This window comes from Neomonachus schauinslandi, chromosome 4 (genome assembly GCF_002201575.2).
Source record: "Neomonachus schauinslandi chromosome 4, ASM220157v2, whole genome shotgun sequence".
Taxonomy (NCBI): domain Eukaryota; kingdom Metazoa; phylum Chordata; class Mammalia; order Carnivora; family Phocidae; genus Neomonachus; species Neomonachus schauinslandi.
Genome location: NC_058406.1, coordinates 153,650,901 through 153,673,830, shown reverse-complemented (window position 1 = coordinate 153,673,830; position 22,930 = coordinate 153,650,901). Strand labels below are relative to the sequence as shown.

Sequence of the window (22,930 nt, the reverse complement as noted above, 5' to 3'; positions counted from 1 at the left end):
GGCTCCAGGCTAACAAGCGAGGGGGAAACCCACTTCTCTCATGTTGGGGCTGCTGTTGGGGCTTAGTCTGGAGGGAGAGAGTGGCTTTTTGTTACAGCAGCTAAGCCTGTATCCTAAGTACCACTAAGTTTTTATTCTGTAGAGAATTAAACTCTGAGAGATGCCGACGCTGGTGAGGTACTAGTGGGGAAAGTGGGACAAAAAAGACAAGAGGAAAACCAAAGAAGTAAACTGTTATGGAATCCAAAGGAAGGAGATGAAGAAGCAGAGGGCAAATAGGGTGAAACGCACCTGGAAAGGCCACAAAAACAAGGATGATCAAGAGACTGATGTGGCCTCAGAGTCGCTGCCGCCATGGCCAGCCAGTCGCAGGGCATCCAGCAGCTGCTGCAGGCCGAGAAGCGGGCCGCCGAGAAGGTGTCGGAGGCCCTCAAGCGAAAGAACCGGAGGCTGAAGCAGGCCAAAGAAGAAGCTCAGGCTGAAATTGAACAATACCGCCTGCAAAGAGAGAAGGAGTTCAAGGCCAAGGAAGCTGCGGCTCTGGGATCCCATGGCAGCTGCAGCACCGAAGTGGAGAAGGAGACCCAGGAGAAGATGACCATCCTCCAGGCCTACTTCCAGCAGAACAGGGATGAAGTTCTGGATAACCTGCTGGCCTTTGTCTGTGACATCCGGCCAGAAATCCATGAAAACTACCGCATAAATGGATAGGGGAGGAAGGAGCAGCTCTGCGTGCAGATTGGCATGTTAGATGCCTTCATGGAATACGAAGCTTCAGCGAATCTTGAGTAGTTACATCCTTGTGAAAAGGCATTACGTTATTTCTGTATATTATGTAGTAGGTCCCTTCACTTCTTAGAGAATAGCAAATCTAGCTTCTTTGTACAAACGTAGAGCTTATCCAAAGATTTTCTCCTTTTACCTCATATTTCTTAGAAATTTAATGTGTATACATTGTCTGTTTTCCTATGCCTTTTAGCTCAAGCAACATATGTATCAGTACTTTTTCTTTCTTAGATGTAGTGAAAAAAAAAAATTCTGTTTAAGAAAGACAGGGATTAAATATTTTTTTTCCCTAAAGCTTTCTTGAAGGTCAGGGGCTTTCTCTATGAAAAAGTAGTAAATAGTTACTGTAACTTGTGTGAAGCAGCAGCCAGCCTTAAGTCGTCCTTTCGGCTAAGGGTGGAACAGCGAATACTAGTATATATTGTTCGGGCTGCTCTTAGTTTCTCTTAATCAAAATTATTAGATGATAGAATTCAAGAACTTGTATACATGTTCTTACTTGTTGTACTGATAATCACTTGAAAGTAAAGACTTTGTCATGCAAAAAAAAAAAAAAAAGAGAGAGAGAGACTGATGTGGCAAGTGGTTCACCAGATTGGTAGGGGCTTCCGTTAGACATGGGAGTTGACACCAGGATGGAAAGAAGAAGAATATTTTGCCCATTTCTGGGCAGACTTTTTGTAAACGTGCCATCCATTTGGACATTTTTAGTTAAATGTTTAATTAAAAATGGACATTGTTGATTTAAAAAAAATCAGGGCCATGCATGCTTGTGCTCATGAAATTATCCAAGTGTGTATACTGGTGCTTATCTGTATGAATCATGATTTCTGTGGTATCATACGCTGCCAAAACAAAATTTTTAAATATTCAAGTGTTCATCAAAGAATGCTCATTTTTCTCATCAGTTGACTTTATAATGGTAAAAAGTTAGACAGGCTGAATTATAAAGTTGATGAACTGAGCTGTACTAGCTAGGGCTTTTTTTATTGCAAGTGAAAGATAACTCAAACCAAACTTTTTTAAAACAGAAAGATAATTCACTAGCTCACCAAACTGAAAAGGTCAGGAGTAGGTCTGGTTTCAGGCACGGTTTGATCAGGGGCTCCCATTTTGTTACTGAGATTCAGGTTCTTTCTTTCTTTCCCTCAGTCTTGTGATGGCTTCATTCCTAAAGAAGCTTCCTCCCTGTGGTCACCAGATGGCTGTACCCCACTTCAAGTGCAGGGAAGAACAAAAGTCTCTTAAGGAGAGGCCCCAGCAATTCCATCTAGGCTCTTATTTGGGCATAGGTACAATGCTGAACCAATCATACCAGTCAGAGGAAAATAAAGTAGCTGTGCATCTTGGGCAAGTGACTTAACTTCTCTATTTCTTAGTTTTCTTCTTTGTAAAATAGGAAAAATAGTACTTATCTGATAGGGTTATTGTGAGACTTAAATAAGTTAACATTTTAAAAGTACTTAGAAGAGTGCCTAGCTCAGCACAAGCACCATATAAGTGTTTGTTGAACAGATCTGTTGACCAGGCCCGGAGTCACAAGTCCCCATCACAACCCCCTTAGACCATAGTGACCGTGTGGGAAGAATGGCACAAAGGGGAAATGGATCCCAGGGAACGCAAGTGACTCTCATGTTCTCTAGAGGGCTGGAATGGCAGGAGTAGAAGAACTCATGACTGGATGAGGTGGAAGGATAGATTCGGGAAGGTAGGAGATTCTAATCAGGGAGGGGAGTTTCAGGGTTGGAGGCTTTAACAAACAATGCTACAATTCTGTGATGAAGGGGATCCACGAGTGGTTGAGTTTTGGGGTTACTGATGTAGAAGTGAAAGGTAAAGACAAGTATAAGGCCAAGTTATCTGAAGATTTAGCTGTGAAAATCCTTGGAGACCTTTATCAACTCAATTGGGCTGAATTCTGTTCTAAAAATTATATTTTTAAAGAATGTTGGTGTTTAACATTCTAGGTTCTATACCTAAATATTTTAGGCTGGGTTTTAAATAGCCCAAAGCCAAAAGCATCTTTGTTTCTTTTGTGGGTTTTTTTGTTGTTGTTGTTTTTTGTTTTTGTAGGAGATCTGCCCTTATTCCTTTTTCTAGTCTATCTTTTTTCCTTTGAATCAATTTCACAGGATTTTAGGCCCAAAGAGATGTACGAGGTCACCACCAGCCCAGGTCCTTCGGGCCTTGAGGGTAAAGGGATTTAACCTGAAATCAAAGGGTGGTGGGAGGGCTTATTGAGGGATAGAGGGCCCCCATCCCTAAATGCCCTGCCCCTCCTCTCCCTCTCCCTCTCCTGGGCTTTGTCAAATAGACAGGAGGAACCACAGTAGTGAAGCCAAGCATGGGTTTTGTTGCTAGTGCAATTAGATCGAACAACACAGGACACTTGGGATGGAAACAGGCCTTCTTTTCCTTCCCTCTCAGGGTTGAGCTGCCCAGACTTTGGCCAGCATGAGTGCCCCAGCCCAGGCCTGCCGGTGGGTGCATGTCTCTAGGCTGTATCCAAGGCCAGGCTGGAACCAGGAACGTGGAGGCCTGGGGAGCAGTCAGCGCAGCCCTTCCTCCCCAAGGGGAGGTGGAGGGAAGGGAGAAGGGTCTGAGTTTGCTGGCTCAAGTATCCCACTTGAAGAGAGTCCTCTGAGAACCTAGATATTCTGCCGAAGCATGGAATCCTTCTTGCATTTTCGTTTAGAAATCCAATTTGGGGGACTCCACCCTCCTTCCTACACTGATTCCTACTGTTTTCTCTTTTCTCTCTTCATGTTAAATCATGCTTAATGGGGCAGTGTGAGGGGTGGGACGTTAGAAGGACATCACACAGACCTGGACTGACTCCCAGCCACCCCCTAGCCATGTGACTTTTAGGAGAGACAGTAGACCTCTCTGGACATCAGCTCTCCTTTCTGTAAAATGGAGATCACAATGGCAGTTACTTCGTGGGGCTGTACAGGGGGTGGAGGTGGGGGGTTACATGGAATAATGTTTGTAAAGTGCCCTGCCCATTCCTGGAACATAGTAACATATCAGTAAATGTGGGTGATTGTCTTACTTCCTAGAAATCGGTGAGAGATTTGCATAGAAGCCTCGACTGGTTAGGGCCTCACACCCTGTCCTCACTGGCGGGCTTGCCCCTGAAACAGGAGTCTTTGTTTTGAAGAGTCTCAGCGGTGTAGTCTCCTGGGGGCTCAAAATTGCTTTGTAGCCTCGAAATCACTTCCACAGCAATCTTGTTTGCCCATCATTAATCCTGTTTTTAAGCAGTTTCCTCTGGCGATTAAAAGAGAAAAAACTGATACAAGTCAAGTGGGAAAGTGTGCACCACCCTGAAAGCTGTGTTGAGATGCAGGGTTGCCTTTTTAGAAGTATTTTTATTGTTCGTTTCATAATAAGCAAGGATTTGATAGTGGGATCGTATTAATATAATAAAATACATTTCTATGTTTGTGAAATGAAAGTATAATCCCCATAAGCTAGTGTCTATGTAATTTTCACAACACAAATGCACTTAGAACCTAAAAATAGAAACATTTAGAAGTCTATTTTTATTGCTTGCTTTCATTTTTAGTCTGTCAAACCTGAATTTTATTTTAGCCTTTACCTTGTTTAAAATATATTTTTTAAAGATTTTATTTATTTGACAGAAAGAGAGAGAGAAAGCACAAACGGGGGTGGGGGGTGGGGGGTGGGGGCGTGGGGGGCGGGGCAGAAGGAGAGGGAGAAGCAGGCTTCCCACTAAGCGGGGAGCCCGACTCCGGGCTCGATCCCAGGACCCTGGGATCATGACCAGTCGTTTAACAACTGAGCCACCCAGGCGCCCCCAAAATAGTTTTTTACGAAGCTGCAGATATTTAAATTTTATATTGTGAGGCTTCGGATGGAAGCCAAAGAGAGAGAATAATCTTCTGTGAGCAGATTATTAGGGAGACAGCTGTATTTTACTTGGGTATTTTTCTGTGGCTACAAACTTAAATCCAGGAGCTGGGCTCCATGTTCTAAGAACCAGGTAGTCTTCCTAGTTACTTTATCTTTGAACTCAAACTACTTAACTTTTATACCAATGGGAAAAAATAGTTCAAGAAGCAACTCCTAAAAAAAAAAAGAAGCAACTCCTGTCCTTTAGCATTGCATAACAGCAATTAACATGCAATTTACAGCTGTAGGTAAAAAGAGAAATCAATCCCTCCCTCAAATATGAAGAGCCAGGTCCCTTATGTTACAGGCGAAATTCAACACCATTTCACTCTATTGTATTTCTTGCTGCTTATAAAATGATCTCACCTTTTTCTGACACGGAATCAGTGCTTTTCAGGCAACCTGAAAAACAGCATTACCTTTTGGGCTGATCCTAAGTTTTGAAATAATTCACCTTTTAGAAATCTTTCCTTCAAAGTCGACGACATGATGTGACTCAGAAAGCAATAATTAGAAATACAGGGAGAGATTTCATACAGAGATGTTGCTTCATCACAGTGAGACGATGTAACAAACAGTTTTCATTTATTACAGGGAAAAATTACCAGCCATCCGGATGGTAGGGAAAGGTCATCTATTCCTACAGACTAAAGTGTAGCTATTACAAATACTAGATTGTGTAGCATCTTTCCTTTTTATTTTCATTATTGGCTCCTTTTTATTTATACATTAACTCAGTACAAAGTGTGCTGACAGAAAAGCTTCACAGCAAACACTACACGGGAAGGCCTGATTTTTAAGGACTTTACTCCTAATCCAACGGTACTCAAAAAAAGGAAAAATGTAAAATTCAACATGCAACTTGATCTCAGTCACATGTATTCAGCTGTGGCAAAAGACCATAATAATGCAGGCTGCCTCTGGCTGGTGGAATTCAGATCATTTTTTCCTTTCCTTTCTTTCTTTTACTTTTCGGCGTATTCCAGAATCTCTGTAATAAGCATGTAAACTTTTAGAATCAAAGCTAATAAAAGGTAAAAATTTGAAAAGAAAAATATCTAGTAGAAATGAAAAAGACAAGATACAAAGGCCAAAGCATTTTTTGGGTTGCACAACCAATGCATGTGTTTCGGGCTGTTTCATCCGAATGAACCTCAGCCCAGGGATGGTTTCCGATGTCATTAACAAGCTTTGTTCCACCAGTAAATGTGCTCACGTGTCAGCCTGGCTGCTGACATGTGGCTGGGCTCTGGGCAAGCCATTTCATCTTCAGGGCCTTACTTCACCCTTCTGAAGGATGAGGTCCACCCAGTGTCAAAGTCCCAAGATTCAATTTCATATAATCTAATGTGTATTTTTCTAAAACCATCTATTGAAAAATATTCCACTTTGGCTCAGAAGGGTGAATTCTATTGGACACATTTGCTTTCTGCCAGGCCCTGGGATGAATTGGACATAGTCACGCAAGGAACAATCCCGGCTTTAAAGGCTTTTACCATCTGATGAGAGGGCCGGGTAGGAACAGTCGGTGGGGATATGTTAAAAGTAGGTGCGGAGAGCTGAGAGCACAGAGATGAGCATTTAGACCGGTCCTGGGCTTGGAGACGTTCTGCCCGAAGAGATGACATTCAAGCTGAGTTGCAGAGAAAAAATAAGGTAGCCCGACCCGGGAAGGTGCAAATGGCCTTTCTCTTTGCAGTGCGCTCGGCAGTGCTTGGGGAGTGAGAGTGATCAGTTTTAAAATTCAAGGAATTCAAGGCCAAAAGACTTTCTAGTGGTTACTCAATAAAGCCAGTGAGTAGTGAGCACCAAGTAGATGGTGTCATCCACTGTGATGCCCCTCAACATCTGGGAGGACAGGAGCCACTCTTTCTTTCTCTTAATTAACATACAGTGTTATATTGGTTTCAGGTGGACAATAGAATAATTCAACAATTCTGTACATTACTCAGTGCTCACCATGATAAGTGCGCTCTTAATCCTCTTTATCCGTTTCACCCATCCCCCCACCCACCTCCCCTCTGGCAACCACAGGTCTGTTCTCCGTATTTAAGAGTCTGTTTTTTTTGTTTCTTTTTTCTTTGTTCATTTGTTTTGCTTCTTAAATTCCCCATATAAGTGAAATCATATGGTATTTGTCTTTCTCAGTCTGACTTATTTCACTTAGCACAATGCCCTCCAGCCATCCATGTTGTTACAAATGGCAAGGTCTGTTTTTTTATGGTTCAGTAATATTCCATTGTCTACGTATACCACTTTTTCTTTATCCACTCATCTACCGATGGACACTTGGGTTGCTTCAATATCTTGGCTATTATAAATAATGTTGCTATAAACATAGGGGTGCATGTATCTTTTCGAATTAGTGTTTTCATATTCTTGTGTAGATACCCAGTAGTAGAATTACTGGATCATATGGTAATTCTATTTTTAATTTAATTTAATTTACTGTCTTCCAGAGTGGCTGCACCAATTTGCATTCCCACCAACAGTGTACGAGGCTTCCTCTTTCTCCACATCCTTGCCAATATTTGTTGTTTCTTACCTTTTTGATTCTAGCCATTCTAACAGGTGTGAGGTAATATCTCATTGTGGTTTTGATTTGCATTTCCCTGATGGTTAGTGATGCTGAGCATCTTCTCATGTGACTGTTGGCCATCTGGTTGTCTTTGGAGAAATGTCTACTCAGTTCCTTGCCCATTTGTAAATTGGATTATTTGGTTTTTTGGTGTTGAGTTGTATGAGTTCTTTATATATTTTGGATCTTAACCCCTTCTTGGATATATCATTCACAAATATTTTCTCCCATTCAGTAGCGGCCTTGTTGTTCTGTTGATGATTTCCTTTGCTGTGCAAAAGCTTTTTATTTTAGTGTAGTCCCAATCATTTATTTTTGCTTTTGTTTCCCTTGCCTGAGGAGACATATCTAGAAGAATGTTTCTATGGTTGCTGTCAAAGAAATTACAGCAAGAGGGGCGCCTGGGTGGCTCAGTCAGTTAAGTGGCTGCCTTCAGCTCCAGTTGTGATCGAGGGTCCTGGGATCGAGCCCCACTTCGGGCTCCCTGCTCAGTGGGGAGCCTGCTTCTCCCTCTGCCCCTCCATTCCCGCTCCCCCAGCTTGTGCTTGCTCTCTCCCCTCCCTGCTGGGTCAAATAAATAAATAAATAAAATCTTTAAAAAGAAAAAAAGAAATTACTGCAAGAGACACTATTATTAACAGGAAAAAAAAAATCTGACTTCGAGGGTAGTCCTTAACTTTTGCCATGGAAGCATTTTAAAATTCCTACCGAGAGAGCACCTCCCTTTGGAGTCTTGGATTCTCTGATGTCCTCCCCATTACCTTTCTCCCTGCCCCTGCTACCACCATCACCACGGTCTGTAAGACAGCCTAGACTTCCTCTTGCTAAACCAGACCTCTTGGAACGCAACTTGCACGAACTGGGCCACAAAGAGGGGCTGTGAGCCTGCCGTGTATCTTCGGACACATGCCTAAGGCCCTTGCCCTTTTCTCCATTGATAAGATATAGAGAGAACAGTAATAAAAGCTGGATACTATAACCAGGCCGAGACACTCACCACTGGGCCTGTGTCCTGCTCGGAGAGACTAGTGGCCAATTAGTTATGCAGAGCCCGCAGCAGGCCCTGGCGGGGAGGCCAGGTTTACCTTGGAGCGCTCCGTGCACTTCCCTCCGCTCTCACTGCCCTAGCCCACTCCAAATGGAAACAAGGATTGTGCACAGCCTCTGACCTGAGTGTGAGTCCTGCAAGCTTGCAGGAGAGCTGCTCGGCTCCCAGAGAACCGTTCGGACTAGGGCTTTGCGAAAGGAGGGCAACAGCGGGGGCAGAGCCAGGGATGGAGAGGCTGATGCTTTTGCAATCAGGGTGGCTGAGAGGGCCCTGTCGCGTCCAAGACAAGTGGAAAGAAGGAAATGGTCTCAGAGATGAACTGCCCTCGACTGCGGTCCCCTCAGGGATCCCTGCTGAGGGGACAGCTGTACTACTCGGGCTCATGCTAGCGGCTGGCACGATTTCCAGTGCGCATGCCAGAGCTTGATTCCTTGCTCCCGTGACGGCTCCTCACTGGGATTCCTGAGCAGGGACAGCTTTGCTGGGACAGACACTGCGTCTGCGGGCTACAAGCCGAAGCTTGCCGGGTCTAGGAGGCCTTCGGAGGGGAGGAATGAACAGGATGGGACTGAACAGCCATCCTCCGGTCCCTCTGTAAAGGGGGCTGTGCCTCCCCTTCCCAAACCTAGTTCTCATGGGTGGAGTGCCGGCATCCCAGCTCTGTCACTTGCTGGCTGTGCCTCTGGGGGCCATTTACTCTCTGAACCTTGGCCCCTCACTTGACAAACGAGGATGCTAACACCTCACACCGTTGTTGTGAGGACGAAGCGATGTTTAGAACATTGACATCAATACATGGTCTTCCTCTAAGCAGGGCCCCTTGCCTGGCTCTTGAATGGCTCTTGATGCTCAAAGGAATCCAGAGAAATGGTGTTAGGGTCACTGCCACCTAGAAGAAAGGAAAGCGGAATTTCCTGCCTCTTTCCTCACCCCCAAATAAATCCAAGATTCCTCTTATTATCTTGGAGTGGATGCCTTTCTGAGGATGATTCAAAAGCCAGAAACTGTGAAAGAAAGCAATGGTCAATCTAATTATAGAAAGATTAAAAATATATATATATATATATATATATCCGCCAGGGGAAAAAATAAACGTACTGAAAGAGAGATGACAAATTGTGAACATTTGCTACCCTATCCAGAAGAGCTAGTTTCCTTAATAAATAAATAATTCCCATAAATCAGTAAGAAGAAAGCTAACAACCAAAATGGTCAAAGGCTACAAACAGTTCCCAGAGAAGAAATACAAACGGCCTTTAAAAGTTGAAAAGATGCCCAACCTCCCTCCTAATAATATAAATGTAAATTAAGACTACAATTAGATACCAACTTAAAACCTTTCAGACTGGCAAAGATCAAAATGTTTGGTAACATCGTTAGTGAAGGTGTAAGGAAACAGACCTTTATATATATTGCTGATAGGAGTGGAAACTGATCCACTCTTTTATGATCCACTAATTTGGTAATTCTGTCAACATTTAAATTTCATATACACTTTGATTTAGCAATGCTACTTTATGGATTTATCTTGTAGATACATAGATATAAATTACTTGAAGATTGGCAGCAACCTAAATATCCATAAATAGAAAAGTTTTTAATTAGAATATGATAATGGCATATAAGTGAGTGCAGGGTTAACCCTATATGTGATAAGATGCAGACTTTTTCAAAGTGGAAAAGGATTAGAAAAGTGTAGGGTGTATTTGCAGTGTGCTCTCATTCAGGTTTTGAGAAAGTAGTATCATCCTCATTTTACAGATGAAGAAAGTAAGGCTCAGAGGGAATTAGGCAGCTAGCCCCGAGTCATCACATAGTCTGTGGTTGAACAACAGAAGCTGCCCAGGTGCAGGGCTATCTGGTCTCGCTGGTAATAAAATCCAGGTTCTTCACACCATCCTTTAGGGCCTTCCCTAACCTCGTAAGCAGGGAACTTTCCTATCCAGTTTCCTACTTATTTCCTTCATACACTTCCACAAACAAGACTGACCTTTTCTGCATTTCTCCACACACGTCCTTCTTTTTACTTTCCCACACATCTCTGCGTCTTTGTTCATGCTGCTTAGAGTTCTGGGTCAAACAGATAAAATGCTTCCTCCTCCAGGAAGCCTTCATTGATTGTCCCAGACAAAATTAATCTTTGCCTCTTCTAAAACCTTGAGGACTTTATCCCATTCAGAAATCTTTGGAGGGTGGGTTCTAGAGGGCATAGGAGAACGGAAGGGAGAAAATAAACGAGTAGTTATTGCGAACCTACTTTGTGCCAGGAATGATGCCAACGCTTCCACACGAGTCTTCTCATCTAGTATGTTAAGTATTTATGATTGGGCCATAAAATCACTGAGGGTAGGATCCATGTCTGATTGATCTGGGCATCTCTCCAAGGGCCTAGCACGGCTCCATTCCTTCAATGCAAACAATGCTTGCAATTCTACGACATGTCAGGGACCGTGTTGGGTGCTGGGGAAACCAAAATGAATAGGATGAGCAGGGCGGAGTGTCAGCCTTCCAGCTGCCGGACTAGTGGGGGAGGCACTAAATCATATTTGAACATTGTTAATAAGGGGGGGGGGGTAGAAGAGGTTTGTTGGCTGGATGGATGCGGGCATCTGATTGCATCTGTCTCATGCCTGCCTTCACTTCAAAACTCGCACAGTTCATCATGAATCCAATCCTGTGACTGCTCATTTCACGCTCAGTGCTGGAGTTACAAAGGTCTCCCTCTCACATTGTCTAGAACTACATTGTCTGATGCTGTCGCCAATAGCCACAGGTGGGTATTTAAATTTAAGTGACTTACAACCTCAAAGAGGTGGGAAAAGCTGAGAGTCAGGAGGCAGCATCCAACATACCCCAGAGTCACGGATAACTAGCTGCTTCCCTGCGAAAGCAAGCACCCCCTCTGCGTGGAGTCTCTCTAATCCTTCCTACGACCACTTCAACAGGCAGCAGATACAGACTCTTACACGCAGGGCTTGCCAGCAACCCAGCCGGGCCACACCGCGAACGCGGGTTGTGGGACCACGGAGGATTCTCCGCCCACCAGGGGTGCAGCCAGGCGAGGGGCATCCCAAGGCCACGGTGCTCCCCTTCCTTCTGCGCACAGGACGGAACCGCAAGGCAGGAGTGGCTTCCACTCTGGCTCCCCGTGCAGGTGCCGGCCCTCCTGCCATCCCCAGGCTGGGGCCTCCTGGCGAGGCTGCCCGGAGTCCGGAGGAGCTCCTACAGCTGCCAGCAACAGGGCCTGTTTTCCTGCCCAGGAGTGGGTAGTGGGACAGAAGAGCCTGGCACCCCCGTGGGAGTAATTTTCCTCCCTCCCTGTCCTGCACAGCCTGGAGACCTTCTCAGGCTCCCCTCCCCACGGACGCCTGCTCTGCGCGGTTGTTGGCCCAGCCCCTCGGCAGTTTCAACCTGGCCAGAGCCAGCCACTAGAGGGTAGTGAAAACCCTCTTTTTCACCCTGAATAAAGTCGGGGAGAAGGACAGCTCCCAGGGTGCTCGATGCTCCCCAGCCCCGCAGAAGCGAAAATAAAACAGAAAACATTTCAGAGCGAAATTCATGCAAACTCTATTTTCATGTTTTACATGAATTTCCAGTAGATGGGAATCCGAAGAAATCCCCCAGGAAGTCAAATAAGAAACCGCCCAAAGCAAGAGGTTTCGCGTCCACTTATTATTGTGGAATCTGTATTAATAAATTCCCCTAATAACATGCTCTGCACAGCGCTGACAAGCTAACAGCATTGCAGTAGAATACTGCTTGTTCTCCAGGAGCGATTTTCCAAGGGAAGGACCAATATGTAGGTTTCCCTCCCTCCCTTGGCATTTTGCAGTCTCTTTTTATTATATTTGTCACATGGCTTAAGAACTAAATTTAGAAATGAGACGAAAATTCAATACCTGCCTCCGCTTCGTTCTTGACAATTAGCTGTGTTCTGTCTTTCCTACTGTCCACAAGGAAAGCAGAGTCACTTTGCGGCCAGGCCCCTTTCGTTTCCACACACCGACGCCCCCTAGTGGTGACACCGAAGTCTGGCCACAGACATCCCCTTTCGCTTTTGACCCAGCAAGCTGGGGGTTAATTAACAAGAGAACTGAAAAACTTCCCAAACTGCTTTTCTGTCTGCCTTTCGGATCATAATCTGTATTGCCATGTACTATTTTTTATCTCCAATGTGCTTGCCTATCTTTAGAGAGAAGTATATTCCATTCCTCCTTATGAGGCTGTTGCATTTTCTTCTCAACAGGCAAAAACAGCACAGAAAAATTTTTGTGTAAATCCTAAGAGCTAGATTGCACCTTGGCATTTTCAAAACAGCCCTGAAAGGTACGTATTACTCTCCCTATATTGTGGGTGAAGAAATAGGAAGTGTCCCTAGAAGTGTCTCAGCCAAGGCCACACAGCCGTTCCCCCATGAAGCCAGGATTTGAAACCTGACTGCTTTGTTCTCCCCTCTGATGAACTACTGGAGGACAGGAAATGTGTTGGGTCAGAGTCTCTGAAATCTGCTGGCCCCTGGCCTCACAATTGGCACATCCTAGGCTCTCAGAGACTGTGGAGTAAGAAGAGGGTATGGTATACACAGAATGAGAGCGGGGTAAAAAGAATCAACGGGCCCAAAATGGAGTCCCTTGTGCTAGACCCACATCACCAAACTGGGACCTCACCTAATTGCAGTTTCCAACCTTCCCAGGAATGTAATCTTAACTGGTCAGTCTGGAATTGCCTGGTTAGCACAGGTAAGAGAATCCATCTATTAAGGAAGGCCTTTTTGTCCCCCAGAGAGAGGTGATCTTGCCCCAAATAATCTTTTTTTTAATGACTTTCTTGTCTTGCCTTTAAAAACCTTTCCCTACCTGTAGCCCTTTGGAGCTTCTTTCAATTTGCTAGATGGGATGCTGGCCTGACTCATGAATCATTCAGTAAAGCCAATTATTATCTTTAAAATTTACTCAGTTGAATTTTTATTATTTAACAGGAGAGAGATCTAGAAATTACCAGACCCCTGGGATCCGAGGGATAGATTGTGCTTTAGTGAGCTTGCTGGGGGCTGGGGGTAGAATACAAGGTCTGTTGGCCTCTCATTCCTGCCCTTTCCTTGCTGATTCCATTTTGCAATCCTCAGCTCAAGCCCAGGCCACAGAGAATGGAGGCCATGAGCTGATGGGACTGGGTCGGGGCAGGAAGGCAGAGAGAAATCCAGGGACGTGCCTAGACTTGCCTGGGCCGATGCCAGCCCTGCTCTACCTGGAGCCAGGCGGGTTTCTTACCTTAAACTACCTAAGGTAGTTTACTGAAGACCTACTTTGTGCCTTTGATACTTGGCAGAGTTATTTTATTTAGTGCTCTCAAAACACAGTAAGGCTGTATCCTTGTATGGTAAGAAAAAGAAGCCTCAGAGAAACTAGTTACTTGTCCAGGGAACAAAAAAAACTTTTTTTTACCTTCCTTTGTATACATATTTCCCAATTTAAATGTGTGTGTGTGTGTGTGTTTAAAATGAATGTAGGGCAATGAAGTGGAGAAAACGTGGAAATTTTACTGGGAACTGTGGTTGAAGGGGGCAGGGGGTAGAGAAAAGGTTTGCTTTGCTTTGCTTTGCTTTGTTAGAGAAGAGCCGTGTATTGGTGTGTGGCTGGGGAGGCTCTAACAGAGAGAGGAACTGATCTTACCGGAGAAGGAGGGCACGTTTGGGGCGGCAGCCTTGGGAGTTGGAGAGCGGCAACAGAGCTGAGGCGCCTGGAAGGGTCTCATGGTGGCAGGGACCACTTCATCTGGCTTGCTCCCAGCTTATGTCACCGGCTAGCCTCATGAGGGTGCAGACAGGAAACCACTTATTCTTTCTCCATCTCTAGGGGTATTTTACCCACTCGGGGTGCCCCCTCCCACTTTCTGCTTACCATCTTCCAAGTCATTGCAGGCCATGGGCCAGCAGCCCAGGTGTCACCTGTCCAAAATGGAGAACTTAGGATCCCCTCACCTGTTGAATCAGAATCTACAAGTTAACAAGAGGCCCAGGTGACGTGATAAGCAGTCAAGTTTAAGAAGCTTTTTCCTCTGCCCATCTTTGGTTCTTTGGCTGGGGGCCTGGAAATTAGACTGACAAAAGACAGAATAATAACAGAAAACAAATAGAAGTTTAGTAACGTACATTTGCATGGGGAGCACTCAGCCATGAGTAACTCAAAGGGGTGGTTAGAACTTAGGCTTATACAGCATGACAAAAGAACAAGAAAGTTTTAGAGAAGTGAGACAAAGGAAAAGAACTTTGAGCTCCCAGTGATGGCAAATTGTGGGAAAGCAAATATATGGGGAAATAAAGGCACTTTTAGCAAGATTTGTTACGTAGACTCCTTTGGTGCTTATAAGAGTCTAGAGTTATCTCCAGTGATTAACTTCTGTCCTTCCTGGTAGAGAGGGCAGGGGGAAAACCTTTACAAATGTCCTGCTTTTAGGCAAATAGGGGGAGGGTAGGGAGCTTTTCTTGTATCTGCTTCTTCTCAATTGCCTTTAGCTCAAAATAATCCTTATACCAAAGTGGCATATTGGGGGTGGCATGGTCTGCAACTCTTCAGATGCTCACCTCTTGCCCTCTCAGATCTGCAGCCTGCTGGAGCCACCCTCAAGAGAGTCACCCTCCCTTTTAGAGTTCCCAGGTGGGGTCAGATACCAGCCACTCTTCCCTGCCCAGACCCAGAGGACACACTTCAGACTCTCCAAGTGATCTCTCAAAGCTTCTGTAGGGAAGGAAAATGTTTTCTTTGACCCTCTTAGGGTACCAGCTAGGTCTGAAAATTAAACCGACAAAGACACGAACAGGAGAAAAACATACAGATTTATTTGTGGTGAGTTTTACATGACATAGGAGCCTTCATAAGGAAATGAAGACCTGTGTATTTTTATGCCATGTCTGATGAAGAATGGGATAGATGAAGTTGTGTAGAAATATGATAGATTGAGGAGTATGAAGTAAGTGTCATGAACTGGTGGGTGAGGCCTGTTTATTAGAGTTCTTGTTGGTGTTGAAGGCGAGCAGATTTTGCCACCCAAGATATGCTTCTTTGACATATTATTTTAAGCTGGTTGTTTTTAAGAAACTGCAGACACAGAAGAAGCTTTGAAAACTGAGACATTTCCCTTTCATAAGGGACATTTAGATTTAGAAGAGGCATGTCCATTAGTAAGGGCGCCTCCCTGTCTGTAAGATGGAGAGCAGGATAACTAAATGTTTAGAAATTCTTATTGATGAAGAAGGCGATAGATTAAATCTGCATAGCAACCTTATCCTTGTTCATTGTGCTTTTCCTGGAAATCTCCCATAACAGACTCCCTGCCCCTACATCTTCCTTGGTCTTTAGCTTGAGATGGTACTTAGGGTGATGGCTTCAGCCATTTTGGAGAGTTCCCTCATTTTCCTGGGTCTCTCCCACGTATACTGGAGGTACACATGTTATTAAACTTTTGTTTGTTTTCCTCTTGTTAACCTGTCTTATGTCAATTTAATTATTAGGCCAGCCAAGGAGTTGTAGTAGGGAAGAAGGGAAAATTTGCAGCCACTACAGTGTCCTATTGTCTTCAGATACTAGGATGCTCCTTTCCTCCGGTTGTAGGGAGGGCACCTCTCACAGGAGGGTTTTAGGACCAATTCAGAGAAGGGCAGGGGCAGGTCAAAGTGAACTTCCAGCTTCTGCTGTTTTCTCATACACCTCCAGCTTAAAATATCCAATATGCTGTTTAAAAAAAGTTAACCTTAAGAATAAAAATACCAGTTATTTTACCAGCAAAAAGGAGTTTTGTCGGGAATAGCAGAAGTCTGCAATCCAGGACAGATAAGCTAAGGCAAAACCATTGGCAGGTCCAGAAACAAAGGTGAGGAATGCTCTTTTTTGGAGGAAAGGAGAAACTGGATGGCTGGTATAAACAAAAAGTCCATTGAGTAAACTGGGAGTTTGAAGTGCAGTGGCTTTTTGTTGGGACAGTGTCTCATTGGCTGGGCTGTTGCTGGGGAGGAGGAAAGGCTTTCTTCCTCTTGCTGGGAGAGTAAAGGGGTATCCAGGTGCCAAGGTTAGGGGATCGCCTTCTGTTGGGTCTGTGACTGACAGTGTGGAATGGTAGGGTGTGAGGGCTCCCCCTGCTGGCCTCCTGGCTCTATTCTAAATGAGGTTTCTTTTTATTGTCACTCCAAAAAAACCCCCAAAAAACAAAACAAACAAAATTCAACTGAGTAAATCGGAAGATCTAATTGACTTTATTCCATGATTTGCAAATTGGGCAGCATCCCACCTAGCAAACAGAAAAGAGCTTCAAGCAGCTGTACTAGACAGAAGGTTTTTTTTAAAGGCAGAGCAGAGGTGGGACAAAGAAGTCGTAAACAACAACAAAAGGATTATTCTGGGCAAAGTCACCTCCCTCTAGCAGAGCGGCACTAGATGTTGGGAGAAAGGGGTTCTTATCAGGTGGATCACCTCACGTGCCGATCAGGAAATTCCAGACTGACTGGGTAAGATTACATTCCTGGGAAAGGTTGAAAGAGCAATTACATTCGTCATTAAGCTGTGGTTTGGTGCTATGGTCCTAGCACCAGTGACTCCATTTTGGACCTGTGGTTTTCTTCTTAACAGTGCCAAGGTGCCATATTTTGGGGTAGCATGTCCTGAACCCCATCACTTCCCACACTAGTTAAGGTGAGGTGAATGTATTCCTTCCCTTCCTGTGATGTGGGTTAAGGGGGTGCACAGCTCAGCACACTGACATACATCTCTCTTTATGGAAAGCCTCACCACCACCTGCTTCCATGACCAGTGAACTCCCAGCCTTCTTGGAGATGCTTGGAGGGGTGGGTTATGAGCAGAGACAATGTCACAGTCTCTTAGAAAGTCTCACCTAGGTGTTTGTATTTGTTATCCATTTCTGTGTACCAAATTACCCCAAATTTTCGCACGTAAAACAATAAACATTTATTATCTCACAGTTACTGTGTGTTAAGGATTGAGCTGTGTCCCTCCAAAATTCATATGTTGAAACCCTACCCCTCCAGTACTTTGGAATGTAATTGGATTTGGAGATAGTGTCTTTAAAGAGGTAGGTAAGATTAAACGAGGTCATAAGGTGGGCCATGATCCAGTATGACTGGCATCCTTATAAGAAGTGGGATAGGTACCAGGGCTTGTTGAGTACAGAGGAGAGGCCATGTGAGGACACAGGGGGAAGGTGGCCATCTACAAGCCCAGGACAGAGGCTTCAGAAGAAACCAAACCTGCCAACACTTTGATCTTAGACTTCCAGCCCCCAGAACTGTGAGAAAAGGAATATAACGTCTGTTGTGTAAGCCACCCAGTCTGTGGGACTTTGTTATGGCGGCCCTGGCAAACTGATATACTGTGAGTCAGCAAAGCACAGTTTAGCTGGATGCCTTAGGCTTAGGCTCTCTCCCAAGGCTGCAGTCAAGATGTCATTTCAGGCTGCGGTCATTTCAAGGCTTGACTGGGGAGGGTCCACTTCCAAGCTCACTTTCATGACTGTTGGCAGGCCTCGGGTCCTCACTGACTGTTGGCCAGAGACGTCAGTTCTTTGCCAGGTGGGCCTCTTCCTAGGGCAGCTCACGACACAGCAGCTGGATTAACCCAGAATGAGCAAGGGAGCCCAATGGAGGCTGCAGTCTAATAACCTAATCTCATAATGACATCTGTCATTTGTACGGTATTCTGTTCATTAGGAGTGAATCACTAGGCTTAGTCCACACTCAAGAGGAGGCAGCTACAGAAATGCAGGAGTCCCGGGAGATGAGGCCCATGAGGAGTTATGCTAGGGGCTGCCTTCCACTGTAGACTAGTCCTCCACTTTAGGATTGAGGAGTACTTAGCGCTTATGGCATTGTTCTTTGTCTCTGTCTTCAATCAAAATGTGGACAACAAGGAAAGGGCCATGCGACATCCCGTTACACTCGGGACAAGAGAGAAGGCGGGGAGTGTGGATACATATCCCAGTGGATTTGGTGGTAGGAAGATAAGGAAAGATTGGAATGGCTCTATTTTCCAGAGAAGTAGGAAGTGTGGTTATTAGCTAGAACTGGGACTGTGGAAGGTGTGACAACCTTGGCTACTCGTACAGCAAAGACTCACGCTCCCTCACATTCCCCTTCCATATTATAGTGTTGCCCAGCTGGGAACTACATATCCCAGATTCCCCTACATCTAGAGGGGACCACGTGACTAGTTGCCAATCCACGATGAGTAGAAGCAGTTTGTGGCATTTCCTGGTGAAGGAACTTACGCATTTCTCCATTTCCTCTCTCATATATATGCACAAACCATTGGGTGGGTCTGGAGAACTTTAAGGCTCTAGGAGAGAGGAGCCACCAGATGAAAGGCCCCTGGTTCCTGAAAGCCATCTGCCAACCAGAGAATTCCCGTCCCGGACTTTTATGTGAGCACGAGATAAACTTATTTTCCAAGCTACGGAAAATTTGGAATTTGATAGTTGCATTACTCTAGGTAGCATTACTCTAATTCTGGTGTGTAGGTTTGAGAATTGGGAAGCAGTATGAAATACTGGTGTTGGTGAGCAGGATAGAGGCAGCAGATGGTCTCAGCGGGACAGCCCACCACATGGCAGGACACTGGACATGGGTGACCCACTCAGATGCCTCGATCGTTGGAGATGGGCCGAGGAAGGGCAGAGCTGTACAGCAGAGGCTGCAGGCCAAAAGACTGCTCAACCCTCTGTGCCCCGGCCCCTAGTACAACCCTAAGAGGAGGGTGCCCTCAAAATGACTGAAAATGGACTTCCCACCACCCACATGAAAAAGAAGTATCAAAGTGCAATGACTCGTCCTCCATAAATATGGGTGTGCCAGAGACAAAACACATTTTTACTTTGTTTGCATCAAATTCAGTTTCCAAGCCTCCACCCTGCCAAACTGGGTGGAAGGTCAATTCCAGGCATTATTGGTGTTCCAACCCTCTCCCTAATGTTGCATAGTATGCAGGAGACCAACATGATGTTCCAACAAGGCAAGGCCTATCGTCTTTGATTCAGGATGATCAGTGCTGATATTCTTTTTTTTTTTTTTTTAAGATTTTATTTATTTATTTGACAGAGAGAGAGCGAGAGCAGGAACACAAGCAGGGGGAGTGGGAGAGGGAGAAGCAGGCTTCTTGCCGAGCAGGGAGCCCGATGCGGGACTCGATCCCAGGACCCTGGGATCACGACCTGAGCCGAAGGCAGACGCTTAACGACTGAGCCACCCAGGCGCCCAGTGCTGATATTCTTAAAGGGAGCACCCAAGGTCCTTTGCAGCCCTGCTATATTCTCTGGGCAGTTATAAGAATAGGACCAGGTCTATTAATACTTAGAAAGCCACCAATCTCAGGAATCTCGTCATATCTCTTTCTACTGCCCAGGACCCAGGCTTTTCCTCCTGCCATCTTTCCCTTGGAGCAGCTCTATTACATGGCTTTGTCCTCTGCTTTCAATGGTCCTTGATCTTGTCATCACGAAAAACAAGCTGAGTGAAAGTTTCAGGCAAGTCCTAGAAAAAATTTAAATTCTTCCTGTTAGTTACTGTCCTCACTAAATAAGAGGTGCCACCACTCCAAGAATGATGTCGTTTCCATAGTCCAAGCATAGACATTAGGCTTAGTTCACAAACACTTGTGGACAAAACTGAGGATGCCAGCGGTGGCCATGAGAGGGCATCACTCATACCCAACTGCAGGGAGTGCAACTGACCAACAACCGGCGAGCTCTGAAATCTTTCACGTGTTCACACTAAGACCACGCCTCCCAAGGATGCTTCCAGCCAGTGAGGGAGCAGGCTCATCGCTAGGGGGCGTGGTCTCCTCTACTTGGTGCTTGGTTTGGGAACTCCCTCACAGGCATGCAATCCTTCCTTAGATTGCCAGGCAATCTTAGTCAGTACCACCCCCCCCCCATGCCCCGCAGAGTGCTCTCCTTCCGTCTCTCCATCACTTACTGCCGGACCCACATTATGGTCTGAAGGCAGGCTCCCCCAGCCTCTTCCGGCTCCCTCTCGGGTTTTCTCTCACAGGTGTTTCTCCTAATAAATTTCTCGCACCTTTCATCATCTCACACCTGCTTTGGGAGGACCCAGCCTAATCTGTTCGCCCCATTCGATACACTCACTTTGCTTTTGATAAGTATATCATGTATTTAGATAGCAAATATTAAATGTACTTCCTGTACATTTCAACTGTGAAATGCTACATACAAGGATAAATGTTTTAAGCATAACTGTTAAGATTTCTTCCTACCTTAAAGAGTTAACTCTTGTTTCAACTGCATTTTAACATTGATTTTTGCTAAATTTGGCAACTGCTACTATTCAGTCTGAGCTTTAAAATCTCAAGTGGCTGTTGAGTTCCCTCATGGCCCTTAACTCTCCCTAGAAACTCTGAACTACTTTCAGAGGGAGAGAGTGCGTGTGAGCAGGGGGAGGAGCAGAGGGGGAGGGGGCGAGAGAGAATCTCCAGCAGACTCTGCACTAAACGCAATGGGCTACTTTTTTTTTTGACCCCATAAAAATCTTCCTTTAGGAACTTAAAATACTAAAGTAGAAGTGATGGATATCTTAAATGTGACCCTGTATTTATTTCCTCTTGTCGCTCTAACAAAGTACCACAGTCTCAGTGGTTTAAAACAGCACAAATGTATGTGCTTACAATTCTGGAGATCAGAAATCCTAAAAATAAGATGTCAGCATGAATGTGTTCCTTCTGTAGACTCTGGGGGAGAATTCATTTCCTTGCTTCTCTGAGCTTCCAGAGGCCATCTGCATTCCTTGGCTGGTGGCCCCTTGGCTCGCATCACTACAACCTCTGCTCTGTCCTACTCTGCATGGGACCCTTCGGTCTGCTTCTTCGAGGGACCCTTGTGATCACATTGGACTCACTTGGAAAATCTAGGATACTCTCCCCATTTTAAAATATTTACTCACACTTGCAAATGTCACTTGAAACTTTTTGCCATGTAAAGTAACATATCCTCAGGTTCCAGGGATTAAGATTGGGTATCCTGGGTGGGTGGGGAAAGCACTCTGCCTCCTATGTGACCATTAAATTTTTCCATTCAAATTTTATTAAATTTCTTAAAATTAAAAAGTAACACATACTTCTTTTGTATTATAAACAATACAGAGCGGTATAAGGAAAAAGATGACAGCTCAGCCCATCCTTCCCTGATACTCTTGTGGATAAACAACACTGCATACCTAACCTCACACACACAAATCTGTATATTGTGTTGTTGTGTGGTATGGAACCAGGGCCATAAACCTGAATCTGCAACTTTTTCCTCTTCATCTCTCATGGAATCCCTCCAGACCAATCCGTAGGGACCTTACCCATCATTTATTTTAACTAGCTAAATCTTCTGCAGGATGGGTAAACTGTAACTGATTCAGCTATTCCCTTATTGAGAGATATTCAGATGGGTTTCTGATTTCCACATCTTCAAATCAGGCTTCAAAAAGTGTCCTTTTGTTTGCATGCACCAATGCTATTATTTCTGGAAGAGTCCCTGAAGTGGAATATGGCCTCCAAAGTTAAGTGCATTTTTAGTAGACAGTCCCAGATTATTTTCCAAAAGTTTTAGGAATTTACACTTTTACCAGCAAGAAATGAGTGTGTCCACTTTACTGCAAAACTGCCTCTCAGCCAGAGTAAAATAGCATCGCTCTCTATAGTTTACGCTAATTTCATGTGTGAAAAAGAGTAAGCCATTGTTGTTTTGTCCACATTTCTATGAAGACCCCAGGGGTTGGGATATTTTTTTCATGTTTATTGACTACTCGCATATTCTTGTCTACAAATTGCCTATTTGTATTCTTGCCTATCATTTTTAAAATTTTTATTTTATCTTATTATTTTATAAAGCACTTTATTTTAACAACAGTTGTAGTTTTGCAGAAAAATTATGAAATTGGTACAGATTCCATACAGGCCCATATAGGAATACAAATTCCCATATAGGCCAAACCCAGTTTCCCCTGTTAATAACATCTCACATTACTACTGTACATTTGTTACAACTAATGAACTAATACATTTGTTACCATGAATGAACTAATATCAATACATTTTTATTAAAGTCCACACTTTATCCAGATTTCCTTAGTTTTTACCTAATGTCCTTTTTCTGTTCCAGGATCCCATGCAGGATCCCACTTTACAGTTAGTTGTTTCATCTCCTTAGGCTCCCCTTGGCTTTGACAGCTTCTCAGACTTTCCTTGTTTTTGATAACCTTTGCAGTTTTGAGGAGTACTAGTTAGGCATTTTTTAAAATGTCCCTGTACTGAGATTTGTCTGATCTTTTTCTCATGACCAGATGGGTGTTAGAGCACATACCATCAACATGATTTATCACTTTTGTTATTGACCTTGATCACCTGGCTGAGGTTGTGTCTGTCAGATTTCTCCACTACAAAGTTATTCTTTCCTGCCACTTTTCCATACCCTACTCTTTGGAAGGAAGTCACTAGGAACAGCCCACATGTATGCTGTTATGCTCCACCTCCTTGAGGGCAGAGACTTGGTAAATTATGCTCCACCTCCTTGAGGGCAGAGACTTCGTAAATTATTTGGAG

The 22,930-nt window shown here is 44.5% G+C and overlaps 1 protein-coding gene across 2 annotated transcripts; it reads left to right on the top strand.

The window, feature by feature from the left end:
- The first annotated feature begins 346 nt into the window (after positions 1–346).
- Positions 347–831, top strand: LOC110578764 (V-type proton ATPase subunit G 1-like). 2 transcript variants are annotated; one of them, XM_044914271.1, is made up of 2 exons: positions 347–459; positions 580–831. In XM_044914271.1, the coding sequence occupies exons 1-2, from the start codon at positions 355–357 to the stop codon at positions 709–711; spliced, it is 237 nt and encodes a 78-aa protein (XP_044770206.1). In that variant the 5' UTR covers positions 347–354; the 3' UTR covers positions 712–831. The 2 variants fall into 2 exon arrangements, with proteins under 2 accessions (XP_044770206.1, XP_044770205.1); XM_044914270.1 differs by having other exon boundaries at positions 347–831.
- The last annotated feature ends 22,099 nt before the right edge of the window (positions 832–22,930 follow it).

Coding starts and splice junctions, on each gene's coding strand:
- LOC110578764 (XM_044914270.1), top strand. CDS start 355: ATGGCCAGCCAGTCGCAGGGCATCCAGCAGCTGCTGCAGGCCGAGAAG.